This window comes from Callospermophilus lateralis, chromosome 8 (assembly GCF_048772815.1).
Source record: "Callospermophilus lateralis isolate mCalLat2 chromosome 8, mCalLat2.hap1, whole genome shotgun sequence".
Taxonomy (NCBI): Eukaryota; Metazoa; Chordata; class Mammalia; order Rodentia; family Sciuridae; genus Callospermophilus; species Callospermophilus lateralis.
In genome coordinates this window covers 17,773,347-17,791,957 of record NC_135312.1, presented here as the reverse complement: position 1 = coordinate 17,791,957, position 18,611 = coordinate 17,773,347, and the positions used below count along the sequence as shown (strand labels likewise).

At 39.4% G+C, this 18,611-nt stretch overlaps 1 protein-coding gene across 4 annotated transcripts in view; it reads left to right on the top strand.

Annotated features, from left to right (window-relative positions):
• The first annotated feature begins 3,065 nt into the window (after positions 1-3,065).
• Positions 3,066-18,611, top strand: part of Ppargc1a (PPARG coactivator 1 alpha) — a 107,084-nt gene continuing 91,538 nt past the window's right edge. For 2 of the 4 annotated variants that reach the window (XR_013092208.2, XM_076865365.2), the window contains exon 1: positions 16,429-16,589. Coding sequence is in view for 2 of the 4 variants with exons in the window: in XM_076865365.2 (XP_076721480.2) it covers positions 16,542-16,589 (48 nt within the window). In the remaining 2 variants the exon portion in view is untranslated. Of the gene's footprint in view, positions 3,145-16,428; positions 16,590-16,636; positions 16,659-18,611 lie in introns of those variants that run through there. The other 2 variants (XM_076865366.2, XM_076865367.2) reach the window with 2 other exon arrangements.

Genomic DNA, 18,611 nt, shown 5'->3' with positions numbered 1-18,611 from the left:
CAGAGTGGACTTCACACTCCTGGTCCTGTCTCTGCTTGTTTGTCTTTGGTGAGGACACCGCAGCACAGCCAGTGTGTTCCATGTCCACCTGAGCTCTCATTCTGCTTTGAAGTGTGTGTTCCTGGAAGCATAATTTGCATAAACAGAAAAGGATGATGAATGTGAACTTGGCCTAATGTTCTTGATATTGCATAACCAGAAGAGTGCAGCTCTTCATTTTTACTAAGTTATACAAGTCAGTGTGGTTTTGGTTTTGGTCTTAGGTGTGGTAGTGATAGTGGCTGTGGTTAGCTGAGAATGAATACTCCCTTGCCTACTTCCTCAAATGGCCATAGGCCATCCCAGATTGCCTTTGGTCTTTCAGGCTCCAGAAGGTGTGCAGACATCAGGGGAGGCAGCCTACTCTGACTCTGTGGTCTGGGACATGTATTCTGAACACTGTTTCATTGTTGGCCCAAAGGTCTACCAGGGGATGCAGGTACTTTGGACCTCAGTTATAATTGCTGTAAAACCAGGGCCATGAAATCCCCAAAGCCCACATTTCTTTAGGTTCAATGAATTTCTATCTTTTTTTTTTTCTTTTTCACATTTCCAGAATCAGAGGAGTTTTGAAAACCACATATTTTAGCCCCTCTCTAAAGACTGGCACCATAAGAGTTTTGAATGTCCCAAAACTATGTGACCTTGTCATAGTTGACCACTTTTCCAAGAAAAGTTTATAAAATATCCATTAGAAGTTGATTTGAATATTGCTGCTGACAGGTGAAACTATGGTCTATTTGTCAAGATCTGTTCCAGATTAGATGAACAGATTACATATGCTTCATGGTATAGATTTGGCCTGCATGCTCATTTGTAGAATATAAAACATCTTCAAAATATGGTTTGCCTTGTGTTCTAATGATGTGTTAACTCTGGTCCTTGTTTGGAGTTGCCACTTCAAAAGGAGTCTTTCATTTCATTTAAAGAGAAGGGCGGTATTATAGTCAGAGCCCTTTCTCCTTTGGGGATGCTCTTCAGTGTCCTGAATCAAACACCCCAAGTTCACTTTATAGGTTGAACTGCAAAGAGAGTTGCATTCTCTTAAGTGACACATCAGATCAAGTTCATAGACACTTGTAGAAGGTCTTCCTTTGATCAGAGCAGGGTGTCTGATCAAACTTGTAGGCTGTGTTCTTAATCTTAATCTATTTTTCAAATATCCTCAGTGGTTTTAGCTAGATATTTTTGCTTTTTTACTGCCCTTGTGAACTTGAAACTGTGGCTCCCTTCTGATTTGTGGTGAAATTCCTAGATATATAAGTTATGTGCCATTTTTCTGCACAGCCGGTTATTAAGAGCAAAATGTTAAATGTTTGGAGACAGACAGAATTGGCCTCACATCTTCAGTCTCCCACACGCCCATTTTCTATCTTTAGAAAAGTTTCTTAGTCTCTCTAACGTCCAGTGAGCTCATCCCTAGAATCAGCAGAATAATAGCACTTACTCCTACCATTAGGGTAAGGATTAAGATAATCCACCTAACTGCTTAGCATATTGCTTGGCAAAATATGCATGCACCAAAAGTTGGATGTCATTTCTTTATGACACTTTTTTCACACTTGCTGAAAGACCTACAGACTATGTAGCAGAGAGGACCTGGTTCTTTCCAAGTTGGAGGTTAGGGGGCAGCAGGAGGACTTTGCTTCATTTTCCATTCTTTAGACTTGTTTATTACAGTCGTAGGTTACCATGGAGACATTCAGGATTAAGATGGCATTATTGAGTTAAGCACTCAATGAACACCTCCAGAGAGAAAAGCCATAACATGTATGCATGCCATCGCAGTTTCCAGAAGAAAAGGTTATAGGGGAGAAGTTGCCGCCTTCCTTGTCTCCGAGTTCTCTGAATTCACGGAAAACTACGATCAGGAGTTGAAACTCAGATCATCTCCCTACTTTCGCCCCTGTGTAGACCATTCCAAAAAGTTGTCAATAGTTAGGGTCTGAGTCTCAAAACCGCAGCCCCTCTTTACATACCAGGGAATGTGGCTTTCTGAAATAGATTCTGAAGTCGAAAAGAACTGTGAGTGTTTTCTGAGGAGGGTTGACCTCCTTTCATGCCACTTACTGTGAATTAAAGCTGCGAGGGGGAACTAGTTTGGGCTTGTGGTACAGCACTTAGCAGGCTGCTGCCAGGGAACAAGATTTGTGTTTCTAAGGCGATACAACAAAAAGGAGAATGCTTTAAGAGCCAGTGGCTGTCAGAGTGTAAAAGTATCTATGTTCCGAAAGGGAAATAGAAGCTGAATTAAGTAATTTTATACACACGTTACAGGGTGCCCTTCTGCTAGTCATTCTTAAATTCTAAAGCAAATAGTTGTGACCACAAAGGGCTCAGTCCATCTCAGCTGATTTTAGCTGGCAGCCTCAAACTGGATATGATTGGTATTGACCTGCCCTATGCATGTGATTTTAAGATGGTCTGACTCTTGTCTGTCATTCTGTTGGGTTGTATTAATAACAGGGGACAAAGGGTGACATAGTCCAGCAGAGGTTTGGGCAGTCACTTGACTACATATTCTGAATAAACCAGAGGAGGAAAACTGTAGTTCCTCCAACTAGGACAGCAAAGCAGAGCCTTCCCCAGTATCTTTAATGCCAATAACAACCTGTTGGCAAACGTGCAGCCGGTTATTGGCACGAAAGTATGCCCCAAACGGGTTTGTTGGATAAAGTACCATCCTAGGATAGAATCCACAAGGAGAGTGCACCCAGGAAAAATTACAGTACTGCTATATTTACTTAGTGCCTCTGCACTAGGGTTTATTTTCCACAGTTGGAAAGGGAACCACCTGTCTCAACTGCTGATGTCAGAGAGCTCCCTCGAGACTCGGGGCTGTTGGGAAGCACATGATACTGTACATATTTGCTCTTACGTCCATATCTGGCTAAGATTAGGTTTCAAATTTGTGCCCTATCGTGGAGTTCATTGAGCAGTGACTCTGAGGTGCCCTCCTACGTCACTGTACCCTTGTGAATTAAAAAGTAGCAAGTGTAAGCCCCCGTTGCAAGCATTTCCCCAACTAGTGATACAAGTATTTGCACTGCAGTAAAATGAATGACACTCGTCCTGGGGTTATCGTCTATGGATTCAATTTTGGAAGTGAGTATCAGGAGGAATTATCTTTGTACCTAGGAGCTTTTGCGCTGTTGTTATTTGGGGCTTTGCTTTATTTCTATTGGTGAGAGTTTAAAAAAATATATTTTTCAGGGACTGGGGCTGGGGCTCAGTGGTAGAGCATTTGCCTAGCATGTGTGAGGCACTGGGTTTGATTTTCAACACTACATATAAATAAATGAATAAAATAAATGTTTTTAAAATATTTAAATGTTTAAAAAATATTTATCAGATTTGGAGTTTTATCTCTATATTATCAAAGAAACAATTAAAAATGATTAAACTGTAGTATGCTTTTGTTTATTCCTTAAGCTGGTAGTGTATCAAAGTGAAGAAATTCTTGTAAAGTAAATGAAATGCCTAATTAGAAAAGATTGGATATTATGACTGTGCATTTCAGACGATCTATTGTGGTCATTTGTCTTTGTTTGTTTGCTTGTTTTAAGATTTTTTCAGGGGCTGGGGTTGTGGCTCAATGGTAGAGTGCTCGCCTAGCATGCATGGGGCATTGGGTTCGATCCTCAGCACCACATAAAAATAAAGGCATTGTGTTGTATCCATCTACACCTAAAAAAAAAATAAATATTAAAAAAAAAAGATTTTTTCAGAGGTGTGTAACTCATTCTTCCAGTTCTTCGTGCCTGGGAGGGAATGAGGCCTTTTATGTAGCTCCCTAAGGAAGTGTGAGGGCCACTTGGCTGCACATCTCCAGGGAGTAGGTTTTGTGTCACAGTCAGGGGCTCACACTCCAACTCTCCCACTGACTATACAATTGCAGGAAATACGATGCCATCAACCTTACTCAAACATTTCATAAAAATAGAATCGTTACCAACAACGGCAGAGGCAGAAGGCTTGTTATTAGTGAAGTTGTTCATTATTTTAATCGAGGCATGCACCTGAATTTGAATATCTTTACCAACTTGCAAATTATATGGTTATTACACAAAATAGGTGGAAAACAGAATCTGAGGGTATAAATTACATTCTTGGGTCACATCAAATCAATGTCTTATTAGGGATCAGTACCGGGGTTTTTAATTCCCAGCCTTCCTATGATGCACACTTTCAATTAAATTTATATCTGAAATGATGCTTGGTATCTTTTTCTCAAATTCTAAAAATAGAGTAAATAGGCTGGGCTAAGACCCCTTGGTTCATCTAATCTTTCCTCTAGTGTAGGATTTTCCTCTGAACCATTAAAAGTGTTATAATATATGATTGATATTAATTAGTTTTCTGTAAAGTACTGCACTCCTTAACATGAACTGAACTAGAAATAAATATATTACCATGAATTAAGATTTTATTAGTTGAGAAGAAGAATTAGATGAAGGCACCTATGTGAAATCCTAAGTACAGGCATCAAATTGAATTAATGCCAGCACTGCCTTGAGATTAATTTGAGTACTGAATAAGAAATAGTATACCATAACATAACTGTGTTTACTGAATCATTTTTGGCATCGAAAACTAAGACTACATTATAGATGCAACAACAGGCTTTTCTCCCTTGGAAGAGAGAGGGTAATTAAAGTAAATGCTACCCTCGGAAAAATGCTTCTAGTCTCCAGGACCTAAAGAGTCTTCCTGAGAACATTGCATCCTTTATGTATCCAGACTTTGCATCCTGGGTGATGCTCTGGCCATCTCGTGCTTCCTATTAGAGTTTTATAATGCAATTGGTTCTATTACCACCCTCCCAATTCTGGAATACTGGATAAACCTCACTTTACACATTTGCATCTCATTATTATGTATATGTTTTGAAAAGGTGCAGAAGGTGCTGGAAAGATTTATGGGATTGCCCCAGGGATGTTCTAAAAGGGATTCCTAATGATTTTGTAAGGAGGATGGATTGCATAGCATTTAATACAGGACCATGCAAGCTGAGCATGTAAAGCTCCCCAGATTACTCCTTAGACTATGATGGGAGTAGCGCCCCCTGCAGTTGTGCCCTACTGTGGCTCTGGTTTTGAAATTCCTTAAGCCTGTAATTCATTAATTTGATTTGCATCTAGGATATCCCTGGTAGTTTAAATTCACTGTCAAATAGGAACATATAACCTTAAATTTTCTAGTAACCCCATTTTGAACAGATAAATTTAATTTTAACAATATCTTTTATTTAACACAATATATCCAAACTGTTTTATCAACATGCAATCTATTAATTATTAATGAGATATTTTGCAGTCTGTTTTTCATAGCAAGACTTTGAAACCGCAGGCATGGTTTTCATTTATAGAACATCTCTATTTTGACTGGACACATTTCTAGGGCTCAGGAGTCCCCTGTGGCTAGTGGCTACTGGATTGGTCAATACAGTTTTCAACCTGTCTCCATACTTGTCAGTACTCCATTACACAGAGAAATTACTTTAAAAAACACTTAAATATGGATGATGAAATATAATAAATCCTTTATGTCATTTTATCAATTGAAAAAGTGATTGTATGATTGACCACATATTTTCAAGACATGAATGCTGAGAAAATGTAGCTGATAGGCCACTGGGGTTAAAATTGGCTGTATATTGAGTTTTTTTTTTTTTTTTTTTTTTTTTGTGTGTGTGTGTATGTGTATTTTAGATGTAGTCAGACACAATACCTTTATTTTATTTATTTATTTTCATGTGGTGCTGAGGATCAAACCCAGCACGGTGAGCGCTCTGCCACTGAGCCACAACCCCAGCCCCACGTTGAATTTTTTTGATCCCCTGGCTTTGTTTTCCATTCTGCCTTCTGTGTGTATTTCAGATATCATCATTTAACATGATTTGATACTTTGGTGATTCCTCCCACATTTGCAAACTCACGGTGTCTTGTCAGTTTTCATGCACCATATGAATGTCTTGTTTCTTAACAGAGAGATTCTTGAAAGACTCTTGGCTCAAATAACATCATGGCCGGCCTCTTGGAATCAAATCTGTTTTCTGCCCTTGCTGCTTCTGGTCTCTTTAGAGAGAGAGTCAGGTCAGGACTGGTATGAAGCTGTGGTTTTTGTTTTTCTTTTTGTTTTTCTTTTCTTTTCTTCATGTAATCAGAGAAACCAACAGGCACTTGGCATCCCTGTGTCTCCACCACTTGTGATGATTCTGTCATGCATAGAAAGTGAGCTTAATATAGGACTTAAAGAGAAAGTCTGCTCTGCTCTGCTCAGCTTCTAGAATTTTTACTTATTTATTTTTTAAGATAAGGAAGCCAGGCAAAATGCAAACTCATACATCCACTATAATATTGCTTGATTTTCAACCGAGTTTTAAATACTCATACGTGAATAACAAGTATCACTATTGAGTACTTCTATGCCAAGCACTGGACTCACATAATCTCACTTAACCCCAACGCCAAACATGTAAAGTGGGCATTTACATTATTTAAAAGATAATGGGCTTGAGGTTCAGCTAGTGTCAGTTTAGATACTTGAGACCTCAGAGATGGGTTAGAAGTGGCAGGTGACTCTAAGGCCCATGCTCTCAGAGAGGGGAACAGCATCGTCAAGCCAAGTCAATGACCTCCTTCAACAGTGAACTTTGAAGCAAGGATAAAAGTACTAATAGTTTCGATTTGGGAGATTCCCTTATTGTATTTGTTCAAGAAATTCATACAGACAACACCTAAACCTGTACCATCTTTTGACAGAAGAGAAAATAGATCTAGAAAGTTTAGTGGCTTTGTCCAAAGTAAAAAAAAAACAACCCCAATACCAGGTTTTTTGATTCCTGACCCAGTGCTATTTGTCTGAGTGGTTTAGTGGCCGATTAAAGAAGATAGTTGAGTGTGGGGGATTTTTTTTAATTAAGAAAAAGAAAAATACTTTTATATAGAAATATTTCTTTTACTTCTTTGTGTATTTTAAACTTTTCATTGAAATATAATATGGATTTTGTAAAGTGCCCATACCCTTGGGGTTCAAATCAATGAATTTTCCTAACTGCTCAAGCCCATATAACCAGCACTAACAACAAGGAGACCACAACTGGGTCCCAGAGTCTGTCGTGCCTGGCTTCCTGCCCCCAACAAGGGCCTCCTCTCTCCTGACGTCCAGCCACATAGATTAGACATGTCTACCTCGGAGTTTCGTAGAAAGGAAATCATAAGCAAGGCACTTTTTGTGTGTGAGTCTGAGTGTCACATTATATAGTTATTGTCCACTTCCTGGCATGGAGCAGTTCACTCATTCTCATGCTTTTGAAGTATTGGAGACCCAACAGACATTTTATTGTAGGTTTATTTAACATTAATGATTATTTTTTAAACGGGGGGATTATTAGTCATGTTTTGTTTGATTCAGTCTGAAGACAAAATAACAACGCTGAGATACGATACCTCAGTGGTTTCAGGTAGGACAGGTCCCCGCGAGCCACTCTTGTCTTGTGTTCTTACGTAATATGTGACATTGGGTAATGTGATCGAGAGACAAAGAGCACACATGCTGAAAATACCCACCGGAGAGCGCCGGGCCGGAGTTCCCACTTCATGGCTTTGTACGGCTGTGCAAAAGGTTAGGTGTGGCCTATTTTTAGGTGTCCTGCCTGGAAAGAAATCTACTAAGATGGATGGTAGAAAGTTCCATCCCAGAGCTGTTAGGGATTTTTGTTTTGAAAGGAGGTAGGAAAAGAATCCACTGTGATCCTCTACTCGGGCAAAGAGCAATCTGGACTTTTTATAGTGTGGTTTATTTAAAAGGGAAACTCCTGTCAAGTTCCTTTTGCAGATTGTCTTACAGGCACAGAAATCAGGCTTCCTTAGGTTAGGTTTTCTTTTTTTTTTTTTAATTCCTTTTCTTCAGTGGCAGGTAAATGTGAAGTTAAGTATGTTGTGCTGGTGAATTTGCTCGTGAGAGCAGGGCATTGAGGGGAGGAGCCGGTGGTTTATCAAGCCATTGTTCTGACTGAGGTTTATCATTTACCTGGTCTAACTTTGCCTACTCCACGTTATCATTGCTCTTTCTCCAAATTCTCTGGTAGGGAATTTAGTGTGCCTGCTGCTATTCATTCAGCCCTAGAAGGAAACCACCAAGCTGGGTGGTGCAGGATAGCACTGAAGCTCAAACCCTTTATGTCTTGCTACAGGGGTTTCCATGTAGAAAGATAAGAGTTGAAGAGTAAAACTCTGTAACCCTCAGGTATACATAAGCCATCCATCCTGTGACATGGCCTTGATTTAACATATTTGCTCATAATGTCGTGATAAAATATTTTCAGCATATCACCTTCTTTTCTCTCTCCACACCCTACAGTAATCTCTTAGGTGATCCCCCCTAAATTAAAAAGACATAAGATCTTATTTTATTAAATAGAATGATCTTTTTATTTAAGGGGGCAGTGCTCTGATATTAGGAAGGAAAAAGGGTGACTTAAAACTCTTATTTCCCCCAGATGCTGCAAAACTTACTCATATTTATAAAATCCTAAATTTAGAATCCACCTTCTTTTCTAAATCTGAGTAACACTATTTCTTTTTTTTTGTCACAAAACCAGAGCACATGTTGATAAATCATATTGCACACACATGCAGATGTAAGAAAACAGTAACTATCAGTTGTGTGTTTCTCACATTTACTGTGCAAACAGACAGTTGGTCTTTCATGTGACTTGTGCCACTTGGTAGAATTAATGATCAACAGCATGAGAGCTGCCTTTCTCTGGTAAGCTACCTGGGATTTGTAAGAAACCCATGTGTATAGAAAACATCCTCCTTCTAGCCAACAGCTAGCTTTAAAGAATTATAGTCCCAGGTTTCTTCTGTTCTTTTTCTAGAATGGTAATAGTTAAATATCTGTAGTGCGATAAAGCTGTGCTTTCTCAGCAAAGCTTACCACCAGTTAGATTTCTTGCATGTTGTCCCTGATTCCCAGCGTCCGTGCAATGACACATTTGGAGTCACCTTGTGCAGCAAAGCCTTCCCGAGTTGGCTGGGATGCAGTCACATCGCAGCACTTCAGAGCTGGCCAATATTTTTGGTGTAATTGAATCTGTCCATCTTTTATGACAGATAAGGAAACCGAGGCTCAAATTCATTGTGGGAACCGCCCCCAGTCAGACGGCTGGTGAGGGACATGGCTGAGTGAGGACCCATGTTCCTCCAGCTCATCCATCCTGCCTTCCACTTTGGGCTGAATCAAGAGCCTCAGCGTCACTCTATATATTAGGCAGAATTGAGCCTTATGTGAATTTAAGCCATACGGCCTTGGTTTCAACCTCCTTATTCCCCTGATTACATAAGGAATTATATAATTACATAAGGATTGTTTTTATTTATGGTCAGAATAATGATCACCCAAGTGCAGGAAGGGAGATGTGCAGGAGAGACCCAGGAGACTTCGAGAATACCCAAAGTGGTCATGAAGCCTTCATTCCTGGATATAGTCAGACTCCAGGGGAAGGAAGGCGGGTCAGTCCTTCGTGTGACCTGCAGAGTTCCTCGAGTGAGCTCCCCACCCACAAACAGGGTTGCAGTATGACAGCCTTTACACAGACGGTTCCCCATTTCTGGACAAGCAGTGTTCTAGAAGTTCACTTCCAAGTTGCTGGTTTGAATCTTGGACTGCGTTTTCCTCCTTAAGTCAATTTCAGGTGTCTCTGATGAAAGCTACCTCTCTCTCAGTTCTTCCCCTAAGTCTTCTCTGCCTGCCCTTCCTGCCTCCCTAGCCAGGAGACAAGACTCTCTTCCTGAGAAATCTCCTTAAGAGTTCCATCATATGATTTTTTGAAGATACTACTGTTCTTTCTTTTCTTTTCTCCTTCCTTCCTTCCTTCCTTCCTTCCTTCCTTCCTTCCTTCCTTCCTTCCTTCCTTCCTTTCTTTCTTTCATTTGTTGCTGTATGTCTCTAAACAATATACTATGCTAGTAAGCTGTGATGAAAAGTGGAAGCTTTTCTATAAATGGATAAAATTTTAACCCTACCAAGAATAATTAATTTTGAAGGGAGAGTTTAACATGACTTGATAATGTATTGAGTGAAGATGGTAAGGACATCCGGGATTCGGTTGTTGGGGTCCATCTCTGAGGTGTCTAGTGGTGGTGGATAGGTTCTCTCACCCTATAATTCAGGCCTCAGAGGGTTCCTACAAGTCAGGCAGTGGCTTTCTTCAGTGCTGCTCCTGAGCCTGTAGCCTGAGTGCAGTAGCTGCTAGACTCAGTGTGATAGAAATGACTATATTTTAAACAGATGATGAATATATGAGAAAGATAAGGGATGTCAGAGATTGTTTCTGTTTGTTCTCTCCCCTGTATGTCAAGAAGGCACAGCCCTAATACTGAATCTCTCTATTCCTTTCAAAGATGAATAGATATTCTGAATAAATAAGTTATCCTTATTTATCACAGAAAATAAGAAAGTTACAGAAAAGCATCAGCACACAAAGAAAATTAACCAGGACTTATAATTTCATCAGCTACAATAAACAGCTCATTTTATATTCTCTTCCTCATCTTCTTTCCTCCTGACTATATATATTTAGAAATAAACTTTTTATGATTATAGTTATTTCCAGTTTAATAATAAAACCTAAAATATATTGAACATTTCCCATTATGCTACTAAACGTATTCTTCAGTTTTTAATGAAGCCTTGAGTATATATGTAAGTATACTGCTTTATAATTTACTTAACTGTGTATCAGAGTGGACAGAAACATCACAGTCACATTTTGAGCAACATAAATGTAAATGATATAGCATTGAGGATCCTTAAAAATCTTTGTATACATTCCTCTGTTATTTTTTTAGGATAAATTCCTAGAAGTAGAATTTCGGAGTCTCTCTGGGGCTGTCCATTTTTAAATATTTTGATACATATTTCCTATTTGTTCTCTAGAAAAATTGTTCCCATTTATAATCCTGCCAGTAGTATTTGGCATTTTTTTATGCCTTTTTACTGCATACAGTAAAGGTTGATTGTAGAGGAGATCTTCTTCATTAAGGATGTTTCTTCAAAAGTCCTGTGTCTAACTGAGTTAGCAAATATCATGTAATATTCTACATATTACCACAAAATTTAACAAGACCTTAAAGCTCATTGTTTGTTAAGAATTTATTTCCTTTCAACCTCTCCCAAATTTGAGGTGTGTATATGTTATCCTTCTAGAATAAAATACAAATATCAAAGTGCTTAAAAAGATCTATAACAGAAACTAAAGCAAAATACTCCACAATTTTTCCAAGGCTCTGTCTGATATGATAAAGAGAAAGAACAAACCAAGAATTTCCCAGAATCTCACTCATTCATCCTTTTTTTCCCCCTTTTTTTTAGAGTGTGTGCAAAATATAGTTTTCTCCCTTAAAATTAAGAAAACTTAAGCTAATTAGGACCAAGTTCCAAAAAACAGTGCCAGGGGAGCAGCCTGACTATGATTTAACAATCTGCAAACCCTAGTTTTCCCCAGCCCTTATTAACTGCAGCTAGTGGGATAAAATCTTTCTTTAAATTGAATATTATGTTTTTGAGGTGCAGTATAATCTTAAATTTTAAACAATACCAGATTAAATAAAATGTGGTATGCCTTATTTTTTTCTTCTAGCTAAAACATTGGTAAATAACCTTATTGAACATTTCTTGCCTCAATAATCAGGAACCTGATTATAGGTGAATTAACCCAAAATAATTAAGGTTGATAAAAATGTCTGTACATTCACGATTATGACTGAGTTGCACATGATAAAATCAGATTTTAACCATTCTTTTATTTCTCCTTTATTTATCTGTGTTCTCGTATTGCTTTATGTTCATGTTAGTCCAACTGACTACAACTCAGATTAATTTTCACATTCTTTTTGTTGTAATATAAAAAATGCCAAAAGCACATAGGTCTGTTCTGAAGAAGGTTTTATTGGAGATGAGAGCTGTATTGTTGTGGTTGTCTATCACCTCTTGTTTATTAAAAAAAAAAAAAAAGTGCTAGGAGGCATTAATGTTGTCCACCAACCTTCCTGAAATGGTTTCCCCAAAGGTTCATTGCTCACATCGACATCACCATGGCAGTTTGTGTAAAATAAGATTTAATTTGAGAGTATTTATAAGAATAAAGATCTTTGGTATTCCCTACTCTGCAACCACAGTTTGTGCCCTGCAAAATCTCAGCTTCAAACCAGAGACCCAAAATACATGGTCAGAAATGGACTTGGGATACAAGGATCAATGGTTCTCTCTAGTAACTAAGAGCCAGCAATTGAATAGCCATAAGCAATAATTAACTTTAAAAATATTAGCAATTCTGGGCATGTCTCTTTTATTTCTGGGAGAATGTTCCAGGCATGCAGAATTCTCAGGAATACCTCTTTCCAGACACTTCCTTAGATACAAAGTGATCTCAGAGGTCCTTGATGTGCCTTAGATTTGGGAAGGGTTCTGCTCACTCTGTTCAAATGCTTTTCACTCTTACCTGCCTGATTTTTCTTAGTTGTAAAATGGGTGCATAGATGATCTTTCCTGGGAAGTTTTAGGACTACCTTGATGGACATGTAGAATTTGAAGTGATGACCTCAGTACTAGCCTGTGCAAGTTTGGCTATATGTTTCTCTTTCCCTTTTCTCTTTCTCTTTTGGCTATATATTTCTCTTTCCCTTTCTTCCTTGAAATGTACCACCTTAAATTTATTCCTCTCATTGTAAGTCTACAAAAAAATCAAAGAGATGTTTATACTTATAGTATTTACTTCTGAGTTTCCTTTTGTGCTCACCTGGATACAATGTTGACACCACGTGTTTTTGCTATAGTCTATGGAATGAGTTTGAGTATTCCAATTTGATTGTATTTATTTTTTTAGAAATGGGAAGTTGTTGGGCTGGGGTTGTGGCTTAATGGTAGAGTGATCGCCTAGCATGTGCAAGGCCCTGGGTTCTATCCTCAAGACCACATAAAAATAAATAAAATAAAGGTATTGTATCAAACTACAAATAAAAAATAATTACCAAAAAAAAAAAAAAAGAGAGAGAGAAAGAAATGGGAAGTTGTCCATAATATGGATGATGGACAAAGCTTGTAATTTGGGGGCAGGAGTGGGGAAAGAAACCCAAATTTCAAACACTTCTTCAAATATTTTTGTTATAGAATTTAATTGTTCTTACAAATTATTGAATTGAATTATTTTTTCTCTCTCCCCCCACCAACTATCCCCTATCAACTCAAAAGACAGATTCTCCCGCCTCCACCAATGTGGGGACTTTGGAATACATTAACAGGACTATTGAGTGGCGGATTCCATGGGGAGGTGGGATCCAGGCCCTGTGTAGATATACGATATTATAGGCATCCAGCAGATGTTAATAAATACCTCTTCCTATTGTTGGGAGCAAATGGGGTTGTTTTGGAGCAGAGTCGTTGTGGTTAGTGAAAGGACCTTGTACCTAAGTAGAGTGTGCTTTCAAGAGTAGAAAAAGAAATCTGGATATTGAAGAAAATGATACTGCTTTTTCATGGCAATTTTTTTCTCCACGTTCAAGGTCTGTCATCCCCCTAAAATTGCAAGGTCCCTGTGTCCCTGTCGTACCCCTTCTCAGCAGTCCTTGCAATGGATTGCTGGGCACACAGTAAGGCTTCCATAGATCCTTGTTGACTGAATCAAACATTTGGGAACCTTGGAGGCAGAGTTGTAGAAGGGGTGGAAGAGAGGCTGCAGGGAGAGGGGAAGAGCAGCCGTCAAGGCAGAGAGAGAATTAAATATAGAAACCGCCTGGGGAGCCAGAAAAGACCAAGGTTGGTGAGCAACTAACAATTTTAAGTTCTCCTGAGGAAAGGAAAAAAAAAAAAAGAAAAAAAAAAATGGACAGAAGAGAATTTTTAATCCGAAGAGTTAATTAACCAAATTATGAGAACTTTAAAATATCCTTTTGAGTTATGGTTTTGAGACTTAAAAAAAATAGTAGCAGGTACTCTAACTTGTCCTACGAATAGGTTTAAATTTGGATTTTTATACTAGTAGATGGAAGGTCGGGGGGAAGGCAATATGCTGGAGTTTGTGAGTCCTTGAAATGTTTTGACTCCTAAAAATACAGCATATATGAAACCACTTGTCATCTGGGTGGCTATGTTGATCTGACCGTTTTAAGAAGTGGAATTAGGTGGCAGAAAAAAAAGGAGCATGGATCCCGCAGCTACACAATGTGTGAAGGTTAAAATATCAAAAACAATAATGCAACATGCTCTAGTGTAAAGGAACGTCTCTAAAAGTTGTGAATGGGATTTTTTTATAAAAGCATGGTGGTTGCCCATCTTTGGATGGGGACAGTCAGTGACTCTCACGACGCAGGGACGCAGGGATCATTTGATAATAGTTAATAAACATCGACTTCTCTTGGCCAAATGACCAATATCATTTCACAGTTGACTGTGTTGAGGGTAGAGCCAATGACCTTTGTCCTGAATTTTAATAATTTACTGAAGTTTTATATTAAGTAAGAATATAATTGGGAGGAAAATTAGTATTTTTTTTCTGGGGGGGGGGTGGTGGGGAAACACAAAGTAATGCCATTATTTGCCTTCATGAAAACATTCTCAAAGTTGTATATTCCTTTTTATTTTTTTAACATGGAAAATTAAAACTACAGCAACTTTCTGCTAAGTATAAGGGAAAATGTGCCAGGGAAATATATTCAGCTCACTTAAAATGTCAAAGCTGTTGGCCATCTTTTTATGTCCAGTAATGACAAACTTGTCAATTTAATCACATTATTCAGAAATTTACTAGCAACTTGTTGCAGATATCAGAGGAGAGAAATCTTTAATATTTAAAGTGGTGGCTTTTTATCTTGTTTGTTTGTTATTGTATTTCTTTCTTTCACTTTACAATTTGAGCAACTTAATATTTAAAGTATGTGTTAGAGAAAAACCACCACTTTCTTTTCTTCATAAGGAGATACACAATAAAGAACACATTAAATTAACCTCAGTAGAACAGGAATATAAATTAACCTCAGTAGAACAGGAATATATAAACAGGAATATAAATAGGGCTTTCAAAATTATTTTTAGATACCTGGGAACTTTATTTTCAGACAAATTATTGTCTAGTAAAAGAATTAAGCTGATTTTTAAAAAGTCTATTGGGTTTGGAGTTTCATGAAACCTGTCTTCCCAAAGATACATACCTGAGTACATCCCTCTGGAACTTGGAAGGGTTAAGTCCGACCACTGTGATGTTATGGGAAGTATTTTTCCGCTGTCTCTAGTACCTTGGGTTTGTTATGTATTCAATATGTAGTGTCATCATAAAACAGTAGCACCTGCATTAGCCCTCGTTGTCTCAAGGTACGAGCTGAGAAATAATAAAACAGTGAAGCTCAGGAAGTGAATATTTCTGCTAATGGCATGTGGATATTTTCCCTTCACTCCATGGACATTTTTGATTTCACACGCAAACTGCACGACCCAGGGCACGAGGGTTGGAATCCAATGTTTATTCAAAAAGGCACCCTAAGGCAGTCAGGGAGGAAAGGCTACATGTATGGAAGAAGGCAGCTGAAAGCCGGAGCTGTTCTGGGCACAGCAGCCGCGACTGTATTTACTAACATTTGTTTTCTGGGAGCCTATGAAAGAAATGGAAATAATGAGAAGAAAGCTGAAAGGATGAGGTTTTGTAGCTTGCTCTCCTTATATGGAGCAGAGCAAACTGCAGTAACAATTCCAGAGCTGGTGTTCCCTACCCACACGGGGACAACCGATTTCTGGGTAGAGGAGTTTGTTTATACCTTAACAAATACAGGCTGTTTTGTTGATTAAACAAGCAAAAAATGCCTCATTTGCTGCTTTCAAACACTCCCCCAATTAGAAAATGTCTCATAAAAATGCATCATGTGATAAGCTCTTGCTTTAGTCCCAAACTGAGCTTGGGTCCACTTGGAGAGCTCACGGTCCTATGAGAATACACATACTAGTTAAGAATATAGTTATTCTGTAGTGAAACAGGGAGCTTTGTCCCTTGCTCATTTTGGAGGAAAAATAAATTAAAAAAAGATTGCAGGGGATTTTAGTTATTATATGGCCAGGGCTCCGTTTAGAGTCTGTGGCATTCAAAGCTGGCTTTAATCACAGCATGATGCTTGAAACCTCCAAAAGTCCAAGTGTTTCTTTTCTTTCTTTCTTTCTTCTTTTTCTTTTCTTTTCTTTTTTTTTTTTTTTAAAGCGTTACTTCACTGAGGCAGAGGGCTGCCTTTGAGTGACGTCAGGAGTTTGAGCAGCAAGCTGCACAGGAGAAGGGAGGCTGGGTGAGTGACAGCCCAGCCTACTTTTTAATAGCTTTGTCATGTGACTGGGGACTGTAGTAAGACAGGTGCCTTCAGTTCACTCTCAGTAAGGGGCTGGTTGCCTGCATGAGTGTGTGCTCGGTGTCACTGTGGATTGGAGTTGAAAAAGCTTGACTGGCGTCATTCAGGAGCTGGATGGCGTGGGACATGTGCAGCCAGGACTCTGTATGGAGTGACATCGAGGTGAGCTGGGACTGGGCTCCGCAGGCATTGCAGCCAGGACGGCAGCTTCCCTCAGATGCAATTATCCCTGTAAGGGGGGATGGGCTTGGGCGAGGAGAGGAGGCAGAAAAGTAGCTGGAGCGGGCGGGAGCTTTTGGAAGGGAATCTCAATCTTATCTTAACTCCAATAAGTTTGCTATTTTAAGGTGGCTCTGAGATGCCTTGAGCAAATCAAAGCTCAGCTGCTGTCATCAGTATCTGTTGCAGTTAGAAACTCTTTCCATGTGCCTTTGGCTCTGTTTCTACTCATATGCAATATTTATGCTCTAAGATATTGATATGAATCAGAAGCTGAAGTCTTTCCAGTGGTGTTTAGTGGCCTGGTTGGAAAAATGCCATTTCTATTTATAAGAAAATGAAGATAAAAATATTAAAATGGATGCGTTCAAATATAGTCCGTTTTGATTCTAGTCCGGATTTTTTTTTTTCTTTCTCTGTTCATCAGACAGAGAACTTACAAAATCCTAAACATTCCTGCTGGACTGTCTTAGATTGCTTTTCCCACAAAATATAAAATGATGCTGCTGCTTCCTTTAAAACTCCTATGTGTGGTTGAAAGATTTGGTCAGGGGAAAAAAAAAAAAAAAAGCCTTATAGTGCAAGGTTTCCTGTTTGAGCCGGTGGCAGGGAAGCCAATGGTTAAATCTCCCTGTACCACGGAGAGCTGCCTGAAGCCGGAGAGAATAGAGTTTATGCAGGACCGTGTGTGGAGCTGCTCACTGCTTGTGTAAAAATAGATGGCAATACATCAATTCCACAGTCTGTGCTGGCTACAATTCATACAGGGGGGAAAAAAAAACTGCAAGCGGTTTCCTCGTAATCTCTGGAGTCTAGCTGGGGGACGGAGGACCTCGGTGTGTTTGCATTCAGCACAATGGAATGTTCCCGGAAAGTTTGGGCAACTTGGGAAACAGGCGAAACTTTCTGAGGACTCAGCTGAGATGGACCCGAATTGAATTGCATGGAGGATCCGAGCTGCTAACAATGAACCTGGCAAAGGACTGCGAGTGCTTCCTCCGGGTAGCTGGGGGCACGTAGGGTAAGGGGGAGGATCAAGTGCCACACGTGATTTGATTAAATAAGATGTGCATGTGGTGTGGCGATACACATCTAAAGTGAAAATAATTTGGCCGAGGCCGGCTGCGAATGCATTTTTCCTATCTAGCGAGGCATGCCCTGGATTCTTAACTCCTTGCTGGGTTTGCAAACGTTGGCTCTGGCTGCCCTTCTTGCCTTGGTGGATTGTATTTTGTGGGTTGTAATCCTTCTTATCTTGTTGTGATTTCTCGGTAAGGCAGGATAGATATGGAGAATTCATATGTCCTGTAGCGATTAAGAGTCAGGGTTCTAAGTGGCTTCAAAGTCCTAATTGTTTGAGTGGCCCGGAGTGTCTTGTGGGTGGTTGTCTGGCTGGCACCGTGGGTCTCTGCTGCTGTAGTTTCGTTTTTCCATCATGCATAATTCCTGATGCTGCTACTTGATTGAGGAACTAGCTCGTATGGAAATAAGGAAGGTTAATGTTAACTACCGGAATTCCTGCAGTCGTTTTCCAATAAGTATCCAGGCCCTTCAGAACGGTGGCCTTTTCCGTTTTCTTTTCTGGAGGGGGAGAGGTCTTGGGCTCCTTGTCCAGCCGTGGATTGAGTCGCAGGTCCGCTGTGGCTGGCCAGTCGCTGTTGCACTGTAGGCAGCAGCTGCTAGAAGCCCTGCCTTCGAGACAGCCGCTCTGGGAATCACCTCTGCCAGTTTCAAATATTAGAGCAGCAGGTAGCGTAGGCAGCTTTCATTTTTTGAATCATTAATGTTTGCTGTCATCCTAAAACGTCTTATGCCCTTTTGCACATAATGACAGGACAGCACACTGGTTAATAAAGGCCCATATCACTGGAGGTGCTCGGAGTCCCCCGTGTTTCACAGTTTAATGAAGGTGATGTACAATAAGGTTACCAAGATTGATAGAGACAATTCACATGACATACACTC